Below are 20,631 nucleotides of genomic sequence, written 5' to 3' on the forward strand. Positions count from 1 at the left end.
AATTGATGAGATGCCCTGAAGTTCTTTAGCCTGGAGATAACAGGGCTCAGGGTGAGGCAACATGTGCCCTAACACTTAGGGAAGGAGGCAGAGCAAGTGGGGTGCCATGGAAAGAACCACAGAAAATCTCGTGTATGGAGCTGATGCAATAGTCAGAGCAGTCCGAAGGCAGAGGTTGTCTTGGGAGGTAGTAAACTCCCCGCCCCTGGAGGTGTTCATGAAGAGAGTGGAGATGTCTCGTTGGGGACCTTACAGACGATATCCAAGCCACAGTTCTGGGTGGGGAGAGGAGAACCGATGATCTTGGGGGCTCCTTCCAGCCGAGCCAGAGAGTTGGTGGAGAACAGGGAAAGCAACAGCTTGTAGGGAGAGGTGGGCAGTGTGAAAACAGGACTCTGGCGTGTGTGCACGTGTGTTTCTGGGGGCTTACAAGTGTGGGGAGGTGAGAGGAGGGCAGGGCCGACAGAGTCCCAAAACGTCTTAGCTGTGGAGCTGGGAAGATGCAGCTCTTGGCCACTCTGCTGTCTCTTCTGGGGAAACCACAATGCTGAGGCCAGGGAGGGGTGTGAGCAGCACATCTGCTGGACTGACAGAGCCCTGGAGGGACGGACAGGCAGCTCGGAGATGACCCAGTTCTCGTTCAGAACTGTCCTACATATGCTGTGTGACTGTGGATGAGAATCTGCGCCTTCCAGATTCGGTCCAACAGCTTCGGAAAGCAAGGAGACCAGCAGCTGGGCCACTGGGTCCAGTGTCCGCAGCCTACCCCGGGCCCCAGCCGGAGCAGGGATAACTCCATCCACCGGAGGACCAGGGATTGCCAAGTCCTCCAGGACTGGAGGTGTTGACCGTGTCTCCTTGGGGCCCCTGGGCTTTGGCGACTTCTCTCCGAGATTTGCTTTTGCCTTCTTGTTGCCTAAATTCTCACTTTCTGGGCACCTGGCCCTGAAGCACTGAGGGCTGCCAGCGTCTGGCTGGGCGGAGGAGGGGACCTAGGACTGACGTCCCAGTGCAGACGGCATCCTGGGTGCAGGTGCTGGGGCACCTGTGCAGAGCCCATGGCTCCCACTGGAATCCAGGCGGGGTACATCAGTCCATATTTTTGTCATTTCGTTTTGTTAAAAAAATAGCGATTTCCCTGTCCCTTCTCCTAGCCACTCATGATGGCCTCACCTCCCCCGCTCCCCTGCCCCCAGGGTCAAGGGGGCAAGGGTGTGGGGGAGGGGTAAGGAGGGCTTGGGTGCTGGGCAGTGATGGGTGGGATGAGTCTGCAGGCGTCAGGTCACGCCCTTTACTGGATGCCCCGGAAGAGGTACATGGCGAAGATCATGGCGAAAAGCTGCACAGAAAGTCGGAGTGGGCTGTTAGGCAACACCCTGGTCCCCACCGCTCTCCACGGGGCCGCCCGCCCTGAGGGGAAGGGGCCTCGCACATCACACCACACTCCTGCTGTAGGGATTCCCGACACTCCCCTGGTGGCAAGCTGCTCTCACCGGCCACTGGCCTCTGCGTGCAGTGTAGTCATGGGGAGAAGGGGGCTTGGGAAACCAAGAGACGTGAGTTCAAATCCAGCTCCCTCCTTGCCAGCGATGACCTTGGGCCAGACACTTCCCTTCAGACCTCACTGTGTGCCAGGCATAGTTTGAAGTGCTTTCTCAGAAACTTTTCACAGACCAGGAAGTGAGACACAGAGAGGTCATGCAACCTGCCTAAGGTCACACAGTTACACGCGGCGGAGCCAGGGTTTGAGTCCAGGCATCCTGAGCCCAGAGCCCACACTCAGAACCTGTACTCTGCCACTTCTAGTTCAAAGGGAGGTGGTGAGATTGGAGTATAAGGTGATGGTCTAATGACGTCATGGCGCCTGTTATGTAATCGGTACTTAGTGGAAAGCCACCGGACTGGTATTAAGAGGCAAGAAAGGTGCAGCCCTCCCCAGAGTAGGAGCGCAACCCCTGATCACTGTCTAAGAGCCCTGCGGTGGTGGGGCAGGCAGAGACCCACTCAGGAATGCCCCTCTGACCAGACTGGCTGATGCCCCCACGGCCACAGCTCTTCTTGCAAGTAGCACAAGGGGACAGTCCCCAGACCACAGGCTCATGGCCAAATCTCCAGGAGGGACGGGAGTGGGAAGGCAAGGCTGGGTGGGGACCATGGGAAAGGTCCCCTGTCGGGGAGCAGGGTTTTGCCTCCCGCAGGGGCTGAGGAGCTGGACTCTAAAAGCCCATGTTCCTCCTGCATCGGATATGTGCTGGGGATGTCCCTGGGCCCGGCACAGATGTATGTTTCTTGTTCACTGTGACCTCCTCTGAGAGGACTTGTTCACCTCCAACAGTGCTGGCACACAGTAGGGGCTCAATCTGTGTTTGCTGAGTAAATGAATGAGTGAATAAACGCGCCCACCCTTTCCGGCGTCTCTGATAGTCCCACAAACTTCTCTAAACAAGGCCGTAAGACACAGTACAAAGCCAGGTGTCGCGAGCCCTAGTGCCCCTTCCTGGAGATGGTGGGGTGGGGGTAAGGCTGCTCCTCTACCCTCCCTAAGCAGTGGGTTTGAGATCCCTGAGACGGAAGGGAGGGGGCAGCTCCGCCCTCTGGCCGAAGCGCTGCCTATTGGGGTCTACAAGAGGCTGCAGCTGCCTCCCGTTGGAGGGCGCTGGGACCTTCAGGTAAGGAGGGCTGAGAACACCTGTGAGGTTGACAACGCCCTCCAGGCCCTGAACACACCACAGAGAACACGCCTGACACAGAAGCACAGACGGAAGCCCCTCCATCAAGTCAGCCGTCCAAGAGTTCACTCTGGACCTCGTGTGGGGTTGGGGTGCGGACAGTGGGGATTTGGTGGGAAAGGGGTGGACATGGGGGCGTGGGAGGAATGTGAGGGAGTGACCCTTAGGCCCTGCTCATCACCACGGCCCAGAGACTTGCTGAGATGTGTCCCGGGTCCAATAACGACTCGGACAGCGGACAGACACTGCAGGGCTTACCACCCCATAGTCCCTGGGCTGGGGGACCCATGGATCCTGGTTAAGGACGAGGAGGGGGGATGGGGATTGCAGGCCCGGGGGGATCTGCCCCAGACCCTGTGTGTTCCTTGTTTCTGGGGAGTCGCAGAAGTGGGGCCGTCACTTACCTCGATGGCCAGCACCCCTATGGCGAGGGCTCCGGCCAGGTAGACGTAGGTTTCGAAGGCGTTGAGGAGCACTGTGTAGCAGCCCTGGGGGGAAGGACCAGACATGAAGCCACAGCCAGAGGGACAGTCTGGGCCCACAGGTGTGTCAGGACAGGCGTGTGCAGCCGGGGAACTGGCATGTGGCCCCAAAGCTCAGGCGACAGTGCGGGCATGGAGCAAGGCTTCAACCCCGGTACTCCTACCCTCCCTCTCTGGCTCCCCCTGAGCACACCCTGGATGGTGGGAAGTGTCTGAGCACAGAGTTGGGGGGGCATTTAGCCCCTGTGTCTCCAGGTGTCCTCTCTCCACACACATCCTTATACATAAGGGGACAGGAGAAACAGTAAATCCTTCCCTGATCATGAATGTGACTTTGACATGCGTCACCCAGGGGGACCTTGTCCAGCAGAAAGAGGATGCCTGTGCCCCTCTCAGCTGAGGGGGCGGCACCTGAGGCCTTCACTGCTCATCTCCCCCCATCAGTCTCTAGCACCAAAGACTCTGGGTCCCTGGACTGAACTAAGAAGACCGGGCTGGCCAGAGGCAGCCCCAGATACTGACACCCTCAGAGGGAGTGGGGAGAGCAGGGGGAATGGACGGGACAGTGCCACCCTGTGGGAACTTTGCTGGGCCTTCTGGGCTTGTTCTCATTGCACCCTTGGGGAAGAGGGCTCTCCCCCTGCTGTATGTGAGGAAAGGAGGGTAGGAGGAGCTGGACCACTTGCAGGTCACACGCAGGGAGGAAGGGAAGCTGGACTCACACTGTTGGGAGATGCTGCTCTTTCTCTGTTCTGAGGGGAAAGGAGCCAGGCTGCAGGAAGCCTCCATTCTGGCACAACCAGGCCAGGCCCCTGGCTCAGGGCCTGGAGCCCCTGTCTGCACCCCCGGATATCACCTCTTTTTCCCCCTCATGATGACTGCCCACCCTTACCCCCCACCCTGTGCAACGAGACACTCACTACAGCGTGCCATCTCTCCCTGCCTCACCAGACTGGTGGTTCCCTCACCGAGCTGCTGTCCCCAGTGTCGTTCTCACTTTCTGCAGTGAGGGATCGTCCCACACACCCCTGCCCTGACTCCCAAACACAATTGTCCTCCCAAATTAATCTGACAAAGGGCAGCTAGGCCAGACGTGCCACCACAAAGACCTTTCCCCGAGCTCCAGCCCCATGCGCCTGGTGGTCCACTGGGAACCTCTGCTGGGATGTCCCAAAGGTTCCTTACACTTAACATGCCCCAAACCAGATTTGAGACCTTCCCCCAGACCAGAACCTATGTTCAATACCTCTTCATCATCCCTTCTCCAAAGTCAGCCTACTGCCAGGGTCGGTAGATTTTACCTCCTGAATAATTTCTCAGATCCATACACCTCTCTGCATCTCCACTGCCATCACCCTGGTCTAACCTGCCATATTTCTTATTGGGACCAGTGTAAAAATCCCTCCTGTCACTCAGGCCCACCTCTAATCCCTGCCACTGAGCAGCCAGAGCACCGACACGGCCAGCCCCGCTCCCCCACTCCCACTCTCCATATAGAACGTGGCACGCATGGGTTTCCATTGCTCTTCTAGCATCCTTACCATGGGCCCGCTGGCCCTTGAGCTGGCCTTGCCCTATTCACGGTGCGCCCGCCCTGCTGGCTTTCTCTCGGTTCCTAGAACACACCAGGCTTCCTCCCACCCCAGGGCCTTTGCACATACTGTTCTCACTCTGGCTGGATTGCTTTTCCCTTGCCAGGAGGATAAGGGTGTAGTACTTTGTTTCAAGGAGAGTCAGAGCAGTCCCCGCACTCACAACCCACCAGGAAGAAAATGGGGAGCAGTGAGGATAAAGCAGAGAAACTGATGCTGTGGGGAGAGAAGGCTTAAGATCGCCCAGACAAGTGGTGAATACGGATGGTTTTCTTTTGGTGGTCACCATACTGTCCTGGAGTCTAGGTCACCATCTACTGGGAGACCCCCTGTGATTTGTTTTCAGCAGAACACATTCCTGGCTTGCACGGATGACAGTCATGACCCAGGGAAGGCTGAGGAACGAGCTGGAGAAGCTGCCACGTGGGTTCCAATCATGTCAGTGGGGTAGACCAAGTATTCATGATAGGTTACCTTTCTGTGAGATTTCCTCATTTTCCTTCACCGGCATTCAATGGTGAAAAGGGCTGATGGGCTAACTCGACCCTCTGCTTTGGCTCCTGGTGGCCACGGGACCAAGTCCAAGCCAGCAAGGCCCAAGCAGAAGTCTGCTGAGCATTTATGGGAAGGAGGCTGGTGCCACCCTTTCCGCTTCTTCCTGTCTGGAACATGGGGGCGATGTCTGGAGCCATGGCAGCCGTTTTGCCACCATGAAATGGTAAGTACAAGGAGAGCCCACAAAAATCAGCGAATGGGCCTTGCATGACATGATGGAGCCACTGATGTGAGAAGCCACCATCTTCCAGAATTCTTGCCGTGCGTACATGAAGCACAAAGGTATTTTCATAAGTCCCTTCAGTTGGGATTTCAGTTACTTCCAGTCAAACGTGTTGCTCACTGACAAGACTATGATGGGATGTAAGGCCAAGTCAGAAACACATCCTGGGCTTTAGGGAAGTGGGCTTTGCAGGAAAAAAACAGATACTTCCTCGACAGAGGCTTTTACAGGGAAGGATGCTCAGGAGAGATGTGAGTGTCTCAGAAAAGGAGTCCCTGGAGGCGATCTCAGTAATACTCAGAAGGAGCGGAGGAACGGTCACTGTGAAGGTCTAATGTGGCCGCTTAGGGACCTGTCTGGTAAGTGCCAATGTAAAAGCTCCACCCAGGAGGTGGAAAGAGGCACCATCACAGAGGATGAATCAGAAATGGGAAGTGTGTCAGGAGAAGCCCTGAGGGACCAGGGCCCATGAAAAGCCTGCTGTAACAATTCACAAGTGGCCTTAGGACACAGGTTTGGCTCTGGGCATCAGGCATTCCTCTCAGCAGCTCCTTGAACAAGTTAGAAGTTCTTTTGTCTTTCATGTCAAATCCCGAGCCATGGTGGCTGCCCTGCTCCATGGAGTTGTCAGTAGCCCAGGCTCCTCCTCTCTTGATATTCTGACATCCTAGGGGGCCACCCTCCTCTGCAAGGTCCGAGATGGCTGTCCCCACAGCTGCATTCCAGCCAGGGGGAAAAGAGGAGGGGCGGGCACAATGCTTTCTCTTAAGGAGGTGACGCGGTTGCACAAATCACCTCTGCTCACCTCCCTTTGGCTAGAACTTGGTCATACGGCCTAGCTGCAAGGGAGGAGGATGGAAGGGATAGCCTTTACCTGGTGGTCAGGGGGTCTTATAAAGCCTCTCTTTCCAAGGAGGAAGGTGTGAATGGAGCATGGAGGCAGCCAGCAATCTCTACCGCTGTGCAAGGTATCTGAGGTCCAGAGAGTTGTGTCCTGGCCAAGGTGACAATGGCTACCAGCCCAGGCCAGGTTGACACCGCAACCTGGAACGCCCCCCCCATGTCCTGCAGACTCTCCTCACAGTAGACCCCCCCCAAACCCCCAGGGTGGCCTGATCCCAGGACCCTCGTTTCTTGGTCTCTTCCCCCCAATGCAGGAGGGCAGGACCGTGAGGGGCAGAGGAACATGGCTCTTGGGGCCCCATGAATCCTTTGCCGTGACATGAGCAGGTGCAGGGGATGAGGGTGCTGAGTTCCTAAGTCAAAGCTGAAGCTAGAAAGAGCCTCACCAGACGGCCAGGATCAGGCCTCAGCTCGACTGCCCCCTTCCCTGGACTCTAAGAGGCCGGCCCTGAGCCCCCACGCTGGTCCCTCCTCGCCTCTCACCTGGCTTTACTTCCTTCCTAGTAATCATCGCCACATGAAATGACCACTTTTTGTTTGTTTGTTGCTTGTTTATCATCTGCTTCTTCTATAATAACTAGACTGTGAGCCCCACAGGAACTGGGGCCTTGTCTCCTGTCCCCAGAGGGGTCCCCTGCATCTGGAACTTTCCCCCGAGATCCTCATTAAGGGCCTAATCCAGTGAGGGGCATGGGTTCAGGCTCAGTCCACCCTCGTTTTCCCCTTTCTCCCCACCTAGCCTGGTCTCTCACACACTTGAGGGGTGGGGAATTGGTCAGTGGGGGCCCTGGTGTGCCCCAGAGGTGGCACGTGCAGGAAGGGAAAGGGGTTTCCCAAGACTTAGATGAAGTCCTTGGGTTGCAGGAGAAGCAAAGGAGTCTAGGAGTCAGGGAATTCTTGCTCCCTTGGGATCAGGAGGGGCTCCCACACGGCAAATGTGAGCTTCCCCCCAAAGAGAGAGCATGACTGAGGAGGGGCCCTCACTGTAATTCTGGTTCTGGCTCTCAACCAGCATCATCAGAAGTTCAAGGAGAGTTCTGCCTGGAACACTGGAAAGCTCCTACTTACCCTTTAGCCCCAGGCAAAAGGCCCCCTCCTCTGGCCTGTGCCATTGCTGCACTTCCTGCCACCGTGACCTTTTCCCCACTTTGGCTGGACCTCGGGCCTGGGTCGGGCTTCGTCAGCCCCATTCAGCCCCACATCACGGCCAACGTTCCCATGGGATTCGGGAATGCCTTCAGACGCTCTGGGCCGACAGCTCGGGCCACCCAGGTCCCCCTGCCCGGGGGAGCCGGCCTGGTACCTGCTTGTTCAGGAACAGGTCCCTTCCCAGGAGACATTCCTCCCTGCTCAGCAGGACCCCATCCCGACTCTGGGGTTCTCTTCGGCAGCAGGCCTCCGGCACCTCATCACTGTCCAAAGTCAGGAGTCGAAAAACGGATGCGAACTTGAAGTCTTCAGGCCCGTTGACCCCACAGCAACCAAACTAGGAGGAGAGCAAAGGGAAGGGTCTAGTGGGTGGGAGCTGGCCCCGCGGAGATGGGCAGGGGTTGGGGCACAGGTACACAGACAGCCTCTCTAAGGGGTGGGCAGCCTCCACCTGCTCCGCCTGTGTGACCCTGAGAACGTTACTCAGCTTCTCTGAGACTTCAGGTCTCTCATCTGTAAAACGAGGGCGGTGGTTAACGAGCCCTACCTCACCTGGCACTCAGTCAGTACTCCATAAACAGTGGCCATGATTTCTATCGTTGATGACAATGACAATTGCCTGTGGATTCAAGTCAGAGATGGCGAGCAGGATTTGTCCTGAGCTTGGGCTGCGTCTGACTGGCCATGTCTTCTGGGGCTGCTGTCTGATTGACCCGGAGGCCAGTGCCCTGGTCGATTACTGATGTCTGGCACGGGCACGCGGGCAGAGGGGCTCGGGAGGCCAGACTTTTGCTACACTGGGAGTCACGGCTCTGACAGCTCACGGCATGGGTGGGAGGGTGCTGTCACTCACTGTGGTCATGACCGAGTTCCAGGTGGCAGAGAAGACATCTGTGTCATTGTTGCCCTGGTAGTGCTTGGTGAGCTCCTTGGTGAAGAATTCACGGGTGAGCTGGAGGCAGAGGGAGAAGGAGGCTGAGACTCCCACCTGGCAGCTTGATCCTGCCCCCGTCCCTCCTTGGCCTCTCCATCTATCTGCTTTGGGGGAGGGGAAGGAAGGCCTCAGGGCCCTGGTGCCAGGCTCCTGGCATTCCCTAAGCTGCCAACTTGGGGCGGGTCCCTTAATCCTGCCCCAAGGCTTGTGGCCTCCCCCCGTGGTGGGATCACCTACTTGAAGCCTTCACCCCCCCCCCTCTCAGTAACCCTGAGGCCAGGGCACACTGAGAACCTGGCTGGGTCCTGCAGCGCTTCTCAGAGCGAGGGCTTACCCAGGGTGGGGCGCCTCTCACGCCACCCTCTCCACCCTGAGCTACTCCTCAGACAGAGCCAAGTGGATGCCCAGGCCCTGAAGAAGATGTGGAGTAGGGAGTCTTTGCACATCTAACATGTCCTACCCTCAAAATATTCTCCCAAGGTCTAACTACCCCACTTCCTGCTGCAGGGCCCTGGGTGGTACCCGCAGAGGGAATGTCTGGGCACCATACTGCTCACAGGCTACTTGACTGACTCCTGCTCCCTTCTGTGCCAGCAGCTTAACTGCTGGCCCCAGAGCCAGCTTGTGTGACCTGTTCCCTTGCCTCTCCTCCTCCTTTGTTTCCAGGCCACCTTGGTTTGGTACCTGGCTTTTAGAGACTCAGGGAAGGGAGCTGGTGCCAGGGTGGCTGGAGCCCCTGGGATAAGATGGCCTGTGGGGGCAAGTGGCCCAAATTGGATACTGGTCAGGGCCTCATTCAAGAGAGCTCTGCGCTGTTCTCCTTCATGTCTCACATTTCAGAGCGGAGGAAGCGGGGTAAGGGGGGGACACACAGCCTCTCTGACTATCCTCAGACTGTCACGTGACCTTTGCGGGACCATCGCTGGACAAGCATGGCATCGCAGAGTCCAGAATCAGGTGTGGGGTTGGGGTTGCTTCAGACGCTTTGGAAAAGCAGAGACCCCCACGGACCCCCTGACTCTGACCTTCTGGAAGAGCCCTTGCAAGAAGCAGCTCCCTGGGATTTCTCTGGGCCACGGGGCCTCCCTGGGATGGTGGGTCACAATTTGAGCTGGAAGTGCTGGATGAGAGGCTGACTCTAGGGGAGGAGGGCAGCTTGGCCATGACGGCCGCCGATTGCAGGGGCCAGGGTGTGTGGGATCCGGTACGTACATTTTCCCTGAAGATAAAGGCCAGGATGGCCGCGGAGAGCTCTGCCAAGAAGATGATCAGGATGAACAGGAAGAACTGCAAAGAGAAGGGAGTGGGCTTGAGAGTCCTGAGGGCGGCGGGGTGGGGGACTGGGGGGGAGGGGACACCCACTCACCAGAAGCACCCTTCCATCTGTTACACAATAGACACAATGTATTGATTTTGTAATGCTAAGGAACTTCACTGCCATAAGCCAGGCATTTTCCATCAGAAATACACCAGCAATCCAACTCTGGAGTCAACAATCTACTAAAGCAAATATGGAAAAAGTAAACAAATATGTCTTCCGTGCAAATGGCACTCCTTGGATGAGGCCCCTTGTGCAGTGAACAACCTGGACAACCCTACCTGGCAGCCCTAGAAGGAGATGGATGTCGAAACCTGTTTGGACCCCTCCGGGTGGATTGTCCAAGCTGTGGGAATCATGACTTCCCTAGGGATCCCTGGTAGGCCTTCCCTGCCCTGCCAGCCCTAAGGCCACCTCTCCCAGCTGCTGCCTCTCATTCCCTCGGGAAGTGGGGAGGTGATGGTGATCTTCAGCTGCAGTAAAGGAGCAAGACTGGAGGGAAGGTGGTATGTCTATCACAATGTGAAACCCCCAGGGCCAGGATTTTGAATCTAATAGCCCCTTCCCCTCCACTCACTACATTTCCGGATGCCTCCCCAAATAAAGCATGATGCTTCTCATCTCGGGGCCCTCACAGACCATGCTCCCTCTGCCAGGAAGGCCCCCTCCTTCCTCACCCGCCAGCTCCTCCTTTTCCAAACCAGGTTTCGCCCCAGCCGCTCTCCTGGGGAGAAGACTTTCCTGGCTTCCCCATGTCACGGTGCCCCACAGAGATGTCCGTATCCCAGCTGCTGGGTCCCCACTGCACTTCTAACTTAAGCATGGAGGCTGTCACTCAGATGCTATTCCCAATGCCCGGACAGCCCAGGTGTTGGTTCACAGCTACCAGAGGAACGAATGAATCCATGAGTGACCGATTTGCCATCACGACCTTGCTGTCTGCTACAGCTCAGGCCCTGGTCGTCATGGGCACTGTTTTGGGCTGAGAGCTATTGGCAGAAGAAAGAGGAAATGGCTGTGCCTTCACTAGTTAGGCTCCTGGGGGCCCTGGCACGTGCAGTCTGCGACAATCCCAGAGTTGTCACCCTACTTGAGACCACCCGCAGAGGACTAAATCCCCAGTGCACACAGAGCCAGGTTCTTATACACGGTCCCAGCCACCTTAGCCAGCTGCCTCTGCCACAGTACCCTCGGGTTGGGAATCTCTGCCCACCTGGACCTCAGCCCAAGGTCACCTCACACAGCTGACCCCAGCAGGCTTCACTGGATGAGCCTGGCTGGAAGGAGGCAAAGGGTTCTGGCCTAGTGTCAGGACACCTCAGCCCACCCTGCCTTGCTCTGTGTGACGTGGGACAATCACTCCAACCCTTTCAGACTCAGTTTCCTTGTCAATGAAATGACAACGATAACACCCACTTCTGGGGTCCCGGTGGGGAATAATGAAGTAATGGATGTGAAAGTGCTCTGTGTGTCATAAACGGGGCTGAGCAAAGCTTGTCATTGAGGCTCTTATGAGTACAGGAGGAGCGCAGAAGCCAGCTCACGCAAGCTCTTCCATGAACTCCCACAGCCTGGCCCCAGTGCCACACTCTGTGCTGCTTTCCCCACAACCACTCTCATGCTCCGCTGGTTACGTCCCTGGTGTATCTTCCTGCCAGAAGGTTTCTGCCACTTTATTCCCACTCTGGGAAGACCCCCGTCAGGTTCCCTGCCTGACTTTTTAGCTTGAACAGCGGCTGCCCCATAGGGGTCCCAAGATTCCTCCAAACCTCTTGGGCTACAGACCACTTTTGGGGAGACCCTCAGGATGGATTTCGAGACGATCTGCCCAGGACACAGACCTAAGACATCTCCTAACAGTTTTGTTTTCTTGTTTAGATGCCCAAACCCAAGGAGAAGCCCTGGCTGAAACAGATCAGCCAGCACAAAGCGTCGATTTGTCACTCCACATCCCAAATTGTCATCTTCGGCCACGGGGCTCTCACTAGGTTCAAGCTGGCTCCAGCACGGGTTCGGGCCTCAACGAGGCTTTCCTCAGCATTCGAGCCTATTTCTTCTCTTTTCTGTTTAGCCCTCTATTTCCACAGTGGATGAAACAAGACAACGGAGGGAATGACTGCTCCAAAGGCGGGCAGCTCAAACATTTCAGAGCAAATCCTTTCGTCTGAATCCAGCTCCTTTCAGAGTGCCACGCCACCTCCCTGCTGAGAAGCATGGCTCAGGACTGAGCTGTCAGTGGCTCTGCTGAATGCTGGGGGTCTGCTTCCGACAGATCCGTGGCAGCCTTGCTGGGGTCAGCTGTATGAGGTGACCTTGGGCTGAGGTCAAGGTGGGCAGAGATTCCCAACCAGAGGGGACTGTGACAGAGGGCGTCCTGTGCCCCTGGCCACAACGCCTGCCGTCCATTCCACTGGCCCCACGATACCCTCCCTCACGCACTGGTTGGTCCTTGGGCTGAGTGACGTGTTCTCTACCTCTGTGGCCTTCCATCCCCCGACAGTGATGGAGGCCCCTGGCAGGGCTCCTGGCACTTCCATTTGGCTGGTGACGGATGGTCCGCCGGTTCTGTTTCCCACGGGGGCCCCTCCCTGCCCTGTGCCCTCTCGGTGGAGTTGCTGACAGTCCTTAGGCTCGTGAAGAGTGGCCTCAGAAATGGTCTCCCTCCTTGGTGCTGTGATTCAGCTGGCTCTGGCTATCGATTGCGGCTTAGACAGTTACAGAGGATGGATGAGACTGAGCTCCTGCCTCGTGTCCTCCGCGTGCTCGTCACTCTGGGAGCATGTGTGCATTATCCAGGAGGACTTAGCACAGCTTCAGTGAGACCACGCAGGAGAAGTGCTGTGCACAGGCTGTCACCATGCCAGAGCTGCTCAGATGGTGGCTCTGAACCAAGAAGAAGTGTGGCCTTCCTGAAGACAAGTGCTGGCATGGGCAATCTCTGGAAAAATAACATCTACCACCTACTGAGTGCTTATTACCTAGGTACCGGGAAGCTCACATGGATCATTTCACTGAACATTCTCGGCAGCCCAGAGAAGCAGCTGTGGTTATCAACACCCCCATTTTACTGATGGGAAAATTGGGACCCTGACAGGGGCAGCATGGCCCAGCAGGTAGGTAGTACACCTGGGATAAACATGGGAACTCTGGTTCCAGAACACGGCCTCTTAACACCAAGTTACCTTGAAACTTTTAAGGGCCTCCAGGTCTTAAGACTTTCACATGGCCTGTAGGGTCTCCTGTGGATCAACACCAGTCCTTTTTAATTTCCTATTTATGAAGTGCTCACATGTGCCAGAAACAGAGCAAGGCAAGATGTGTGCACATTTTCTCACTGAAAATCAACTGAAACATGATCATAACACTATGTCTTGGAAGGAGGCATTATTATCTTCATTTTATGTAGGAGAAATCAGAGAGGTTAAGTAACCAGCTCCAGGTCACACAGCCAAAAAGTGGCAGAGCAGGGAATAGAGCCAGGCTTTTCTGACTCCAAAGCCCATGTTGTTATATACCTCTGACACCGCCCGTTTCTCTGTTCCTTCATTCCAGGACTATTTATTGAGTACCCCCTGTGCCAGGCACTGTACTAGGCACTGGCAAACAAAGACACACAAGACAGATATGGTTCCCATCCTTATACAGCTTATGTTGAGTCAAGATTCATAATTTAAGAAATGCAATTCATGAGATGAAATGCAGAAGACTCATGAGACGAAATTAAAGGATGAACCCAATAACTCATTGAGAGGGAAAGCAGGCCGTCCCAGAGGAAGGGGGTCTGCAGACCTCCTTGCCATTACTCCCGCCTGGAGTAGGGTTTCACCAAGCACAGGGACCTGCGGTGACTTGAGTGGGTGTGTGAGTCACCTGAAGGAAAGTGCTGGGCTGTGGTGCCAACATACCAGTGGCACTTTTGCCAACTCGCATTCTCCAGCCTGAAATGATTTCCTCCTGCTTAACAGGGTTACCACTGGTTATTTGGGAGGGGATCCCCCGGAACCAGCCACAGGACTTGTCCTGATATTTCCTGGGACTTCCCCTAATCAGAACCTTTCCCAGGGTGTCTGCTTGGGTTCATCTAAGCTCATTCCATCTGCCTACAGACACATTTGCTGTAAATTCCTGAGCATCCAACTTACAGCACTTTGCACAGGATGGGGAAGTTAACAAAGGGGTGGAAACTGCTATTGTGTCTACTGGTGAGTATTTCCAGACTTCGCTAACCCATCTGCCTACAGGACATCTGCTTTCAGTTCTCATTTCTAATAAATATCTACTAAATTTACATACTTCATGTTCAATTTAGTGCATTTATCTCTTTTAAATATAGTCTCCTCTTTTTGCTGTTCTCTTTTCCAATTTAGCATGCCTTTGTCATAAAATATTTTACAGTTTTGAATCCAATAAATGGGCCAAAAAAAATTCCTTGAACTACTCAGAGGTAAGCAACCAGGAAAAAGGGATGCCCCAAAATGTTAATAATAGGCTGAAATTATCCTATCGTACGTGAAAATGCTGTAAAATTGATCGACAGGAGTGTTTGAAAAACGGATCTTTAGAAAAATTGATCATTAGGTGATGTGGTCATTAGGCTCATTGTCCCTGGGCTACATAAAGGTCCCTAGGACCCCATGGGATCTAGCCTCAGAGCAGGGGGAAGGAGGTGCTCAGTTAACCCCCATCTCCAGACCTTCTTTTTCTGCAGGTCTTTGAGCCAGGTTCCTGAGGCGGCTCAAGTTGCTGCCTCTCGGCCCCTTCCCTTCCTCTCAGCAGGTTGAGGAAGCAGTCTCAGCTTCTCTAAGGTCCCCAGCGTCTCAGGGCTGAGACTCGCTGCCCACCACATGGGCAGGTCCAGGTTGGAAGACGAAGTGTTTCTTTTCATTTTTTAGGGCATGAATCTTTTTGAAAACCTTCCAGAAGCTGTGTTGTCTTCCCCCACAAACACACATGTGCACACAATATACACACACACCGTGTTTCCCCGAAAATAAGACCTAGCCGGACAATCAGCTCTAATGCATCTTTTGGAGCAAAAATTAATATAAGACCTGGTCTTATTTTATTATAATATAAGACTGGGTATAATATAATATAACATAGCATAATATAACATAATATAATACCAGGTCTTATATTAATTTTTGCTCCAAAAGATGCATTAGAGCTGATTGTCCGGCTGGGTCTTATTTTCGGGGAAACACGGTACATATGCGACACGCATGTACAGGCACACACACACATGCAGGCCCTGACATGATATTTTACACATAGCTTTAGGTAAATTTTGGACCACATGAGTCCATTCCAGGTTAGGAGCCCTGGGCCAGCCCTGGTCTGAGAGACAGGAGACCTGTGCCAAGTGTCCCCTGCCTGTTATCCGGACTGTGACCCCAAGCTTGTATGTTCTGGGCATCAGAGAGGGGAGGGGAGAGAGGAGGGAACAGGGGTGAAGGGAGACAGGACAGAGGCAAGGAACATTCAGGAGAGGGATAAAGAAATGGAGCAGAGAGATGAGACTAAAGAGATACAAAAGGGAAGAAAAAAGGCAGCAAAAGATAGGGACGGGAAGGGGCTATTTTAAGGTTTGGTGGGCTGGACCGGCCACGGCCAGGACTTAACTCTCTCCTGGGGGACTTGGGACAAACCTCATCCTGGGCCTTGGGCTTCTAAGCACTGAGGAGAGTGATGTCCTCATCCAGCTGGCAGGCTCAGAGGGAGCCACTTAGCTTGATGCCTCCCCAGCCCAGAGCCCCGGCTTGGCTTCCTGTCTTGGCTTCAGAGATAAGCCCATTAACAATGAATGAGCCCTGGGGGCGGAGGTGCGGTGGGGGAAAGGGGAGGTTCGGTGTGTCCTGGGACCCATACTCAGCTCCTTTTAGTCCTCCCAAGCCCAGACTTTCCCCTGCACCATCCGACACTGTAGAGAACTTTCCACCAGGGGGCACCCACAAGTTTCTTTGTTTCCAAATGAAAAGTTTGCACCGTTTATGCTGCTGAAGGCCAAAGGGACCCTAGGCTCCTGTGTCACACATTTCACAGCAGATTTCACTTTCTCTCTGCGATGTGGGGCATCTCACTGGAACACAAATGGAGGCCGTACAGTGTGTTCTAATCTGAGGCGCAGGTCTTGTGCCAGATCGCTACTTCCCGAAGTGCTCGGAGCTGGCTCATGGGCAGGAGCGGACGGACTGCTTGCAAGGAAGTCCTCCTTCCGATGACCAGCCCAGATCTCTCTTACTTAACTCCCACCCCACCCATCCAAACACACTCTTCTCAGCAGGGCTGTTTTTAACGTACCCCATAGCAGGGCCAGGATCAACCCATAAGTTCTCCTAGCCCTGGGGACCCACAGGATCCCCTAGGGAAAGAAGACCCATCCACCACGGCCAGGAAGGTCAGCAGAGGCCCAAAGGCCCACAGCTCATGGGAATGCAACAGACTAGAGAAACAGAACATCTACTCGTTATTCTGTTTGGCTCCCACCGACAGCTGACCTGGTCGGCTCCTCGCTTAATAAGCAAGGACACGAAGGCTCAGACAGGTTAAGAAGTTAGACAGGAGTCACATTGTTAGGGGCAGAGCAGGGCTGTGGGGACAAAGCCCCAAAAAACAGTTTCCAGGCTCTCGGCCTCACATAGAAAGGTGCTGGCTCGGGTAGTAAATGGCCATCAACTGTGATCAGATGGTCAGCAGCTGTGGCTAGTTGGCTGTCAGCTGTAACCCGTAGGCCATTGGCCACTAATATAACTGCTGTGGCTACGCTAGCAGAAAGAGAACGGGGGCTAGCAAGAAGATGGTGGCTGGCAAGCGCGGATTGCAGTTAACACGGAGGATTGTGAGAGGTGGATGCCGCCAGCGAGAATATATTGGTTTGACTTCCCTATCTACGGCTCCGTGGGTGTCCCTTTTTGGCCTCACCATGTCCTGCGTTCTTATGTGGGGAGCGGGAGCTGAGACCCCGCAGGCCGCCCCGCACGACAAATGGCGTAGCGAGCAGGGTCCCCCTGCACGACAAGGGCGCACACTCAAACCCAGGCTGCCTGCTGCCCAGCCCATCCTCATGGGCCCAATGCCTCCCTGGGCCTGTTCCAGGGGGAGGGGACGACCACTCTTGGCCCCCGATGCAACTTCAGCACCTAGTGGCTCGTAGTAGCAGTTCAAGGACTATTTATTTCATGAATAAAGGAACTTCAGAGATCATATCATTCCTATTTTAGAACTGGAAACTCAAAAAGTGAATGATTTCTCCCATAGCTATCTAGGCTCTTTCCCAGAGGAGTTATTATAAATTTGAATTCTGAAAAACAAGCAATAGAAAAAACATCACGGTCAAGGTTCTCAATTGACCATGTGTTGGAGACGCTTGCCTGTTCAGACCTGGAGGCCAAGGCCACTCTCCACCTGGGAGCAGCTCGCCCGCCCGCAGAAGACGCATGGACCCAGTGCAAAGAGCAGGTTTCAGAAGTGGGGGCTGCAAATGCCAATGGGAAACCTTGGTTGCCTTTCCACTCCAGGAGGGCATCTTACTTGGCTCAGATCCCCGTGTGAGTCTCCTGCAGTGTTGGCACAGGGGCCTTGCCTCCTGCCCCAGGGTGCCTGTGGGTGGGATGGGGGATGGGCATACTCACAAACAGCAGCAGACACTTGTTCTCACGGACAGCCCCACAGCAGCCCAGGAAGCCGAGCAGGAAGAGCAGGCCCCCCATGGCCAGGAGGATGTAGGCGCCCGTGATGAGCAGGGGGTTGGCAGCCACAATCTCTCGGAAGCCGGTGGGGTCCACCAGGACCCAGATGCCAAGGCCTAGCAGGCAGGCCCCGCCCAGCTGCTCCCAGGTCCAGTCAGGAGGGAGGAGAAGAAACAGGCAGACAGGGAGGTTAGACGCCACACACACACACACACACAGAGGCACGCATGGCCCTGGGGAGAGGTGGTGAGCCCCAGTGAGCTGAGCAGGAACTCGTTTGCTGCAGGAGCCCGTGTCCCGGCACTGCTTGTTGCTGCTTCAAAATTTCCTACTTACTCTGATCTTCAGTGCAGCATGCATCATTTAAACCCAATTTCTGAGCCACACCCTCCCCCCGGCCCCAGGGCCTGCTGAGAGCCATATCATGTCAAGTTTCTTTGACACTTTTAGATTCTCCTGAAATGTCAGAGCTGCAGGATAATGAGGTCATGGAGTCCAACCCTCGGATTCCATGCTGAGCCCCAGAGGGGGCCAACGACTTGCTGAAGGTCACACAGCAAGTTGGAGGCAGAGCGGGAACTGAATCCTGGGCCTCTATGACTCCTGCCGCAAGGACACTCAGCAAACTCCGCGAACATGCACTGATACCTATGCTGTGCCTGCAGGAAAATGCAGACAAACGCCAGCTCCTCTGTCCCTAACAGGAGCTCTCAGTCAGGTTGGGCTCCCCACTCTCAAATCCGCCCCTCTAAAGCCTTCTTGTTTATCTTCATCCGCACGGTCCATCTTTAGAGAGAGGCAGCTTAAACCAGAGAAAGGGCTGTGCCATTTATTAGCTCTGAGACCTTGGGGAGTGGCTTAACCTCTCTGAGCCTTAGCTTCCTGGCCATTACAAGAAGATACAAATTCCTATCTCCCAAGGTGGTCCCGAGGAAAAAAGGACAGAATGGATGGGAATGTACTCAGCCAATTTCAATAAATATCTGTTCCCTTTGTCCTGGGCACAGACGGGTACTGGAAGTGGATCAACATGTTTCAGGAAAGCCAGTTTGTCATCACTGGATGTGAAAGGCTGTGAAGTGTTTGATGTCCCTGTGTGGCGACCTGAGGAATGACAGATGTTGGCTAAGAGCGAACTGCTGGGCTGTGGCTTGGCTGGGAGGGGTCTGCAAACTGGGAGGAAGAGCTGGATGACTTGCAGCAAGAGATGATGTTGGAGGTGCAGCTGGGGCAGGGCAGGTCCCCCAGAAATCTGAGGGACCTGGCAGCGGGGCAGAGAGAAAGGGAAGACCAACAGGGACAGCTGGTGACAGAGGCTACCTTTTTGCCTTCTGCTCTATAGTGCCTCTGCCCTCAGTCTCTCCACCCACATCCAGTCAAACCTGTGTCCTTCCTCATGGCTGTTGGAGGTTTTGGGGTTCAAGAATTGTGTGCTGAAGTCTGCTTCAGGGAGGGCTTGGGCATGGACTGAGCTGCCCAGATGACCCAGCCCACTGCAGGTGGGAACACGGGCTGGCCAGAGGTCACCCAGCTTGGAAGCTGGGTCTAGAATTCAAGTCTGTAGGGCTCCCTGCTCTTTCGAATTATGGGGCAGGGGAAGAAATCAAGGAGAGTTGCTGAAATGTATAAACAATAGAGACAGTCAGTCTTGACCAGAAAGGGGCCTCTTTTTCACAGTGACCCTGCCCCAGAGGACATTAGGAGACGTTTATTCATCCAAGTCTTGGCTGCACTACGGTCAAAGGTGGAGGTGGGGTGCAGAAAGCCTTCAGGGGCTCGAGACACCAGGAGTGTGGCTCTCTCCTGGGATAGGCCACAGGCCTGAGCAGAGCCTGCGGGGGCTGCCAGCAGGTGGGCTATGCTGAAGGGTGCTGGGCTGGCCACCTACAGGGCTCTGTGCCTCGTGGGCAGAATCCATACGTTGGATGGTGATGGAGCTAAGCTATTCAGTATTGACACATGGCAGACACTTCCTAATCTTGCTTAGTTTCCAAAAAAACCCAAAAACCTGTTGAGGTAGGTAGTTAAGGGATGAAGATACTGAGCCTCAGAGAGGCGAAATGTGTTTCAAATCACGTAGCTGGTAAGATGCAGAGCTGGGCTTTGAGTCCAGGTCTCCTAGTCCCAGAGAGGTCCCTAATGCCATCAAGTTGCCCCTCCAGCTCTGATGTCTCTAACGCTCTGCGGGAGACGTGTGTGTGTCAGCGCTGGGTGAGGCTCCATCTGCTGCCCTCTGATCACCTCCATCTCCTTCTTCTCCCCTAATCCCCACCAGGGCTCAGATCCCAAAACAGTGGCCAGGACTGAGGCCCTCACCCTTTGTCAGGGGAGCTGAACCATCCCAGGGTCCATGCAGAATGTCTCTCCTAGGACAGTGGGCTCTGGGGAGTGGGGTGGGCACTGCTGGGGGCCTCCCCTTCAGGTAGATCTGCTTCTAGCACTGGCCCCTGTTCCCACCCTGGGGATTCAGCCCAGTGGGACTCTTTCCAAGCAGCAGGTCGTTCTGCCCGTCCAGCAGAGGCCTAGAAAGACCCCAGACATGTTCCAGGAATACTTACAAATATGAAGAAATTGAAAACAAACATCAGATACTTCATGCAGCTCAGACAGTCGCCTTCCATGGTGCTCCGCCTAAAAAAAAGCAAGGGTCCTCAGTCTCCCCACTGGGGGAATCCCACCCATGGCGGGGGGATCTCAGCAGCCAGCCTGCCCTTGCACTGGGTGGGGGAAAGTGGGAGGATGATAACTTCCTCTTCCAGGGAAGGTGCTTTATTTACCCTGTGGGGCCAGAGTTAGGGGTGAGAACTTGGGAGCCAGCCTGCGTGGCTTCAAGCTTGTCTCTACCATTCATTTGCTGGGTAGCCTTGGGCAAATTACTCTACCTCTCTGAATCTTGCTCTCTCCAACTTGAAAACGGAGATTAAAAACAGAAGCTTTCTCCCAAGCGGTGTTGGGAGGATTAACTGAAAGAATGCAGTGACATGCTTAGCAAGATATTCAGCACGTGGCAATGGCTCAAGGATGCTATATGATGACATAACTTGCTTGTTGAGGTCAA

At 54.8% G+C, this 20,631-nt stretch overlaps 1 protein-coding gene across 4 annotated transcripts in view; it reads right to left on the bottom strand.

Moving 5' to 3' along the window:
• Positions 1–1,145: 1,145 nt before the first annotated feature.
• Positions 1,146–20,631, bottom strand: part of TSPAN18 (tetraspanin 18) — a 174,629-nt gene continuing 155,143 nt past the window's right edge. For all 4 annotated transcript variants that reach the window (XM_081061959.1, XM_081061956.1, XM_081061957.1 and 1 more), the window contains 7 exons: positions 20,132–20,204; positions 17,517–17,711; positions 9,780–9,854; positions 8,487–8,585; positions 7,788–7,970; positions 3,134–3,217; positions 1,146–1,339 (listed from right to left, as the gene is read on the bottom strand). In XM_081061959.1, coding sequence (XP_080918085.1) covers positions 1,292–1,339; positions 3,134–3,217; positions 7,788–7,970; positions 8,487–8,585; positions 9,780–9,854; positions 17,517–17,711; positions 20,132–20,194 — 747 coding nt within the window. In that variant the 5' untranslated portion in view covers positions 20,195–20,204 and the 3' untranslated portion in view covers positions 1,146–1,291. The remainder of the gene's footprint in view (positions 1,340–3,133; positions 3,218–7,787; positions 7,971–8,486; positions 8,586–9,779; positions 9,855–17,516; positions 17,712–20,131; positions 20,205–20,631) is intronic.

This window comes from Rhinolophus hipposideros, assembly GCF_964194185.1.
Source record: "Rhinolophus hipposideros genome assembly, chromosome: 10".
In the NCBI taxonomy this organism is placed as follows: Eukaryota; Metazoa; Chordata; class Mammalia; order Chiroptera; family Rhinolophidae; genus Rhinolophus; species Rhinolophus hipposideros.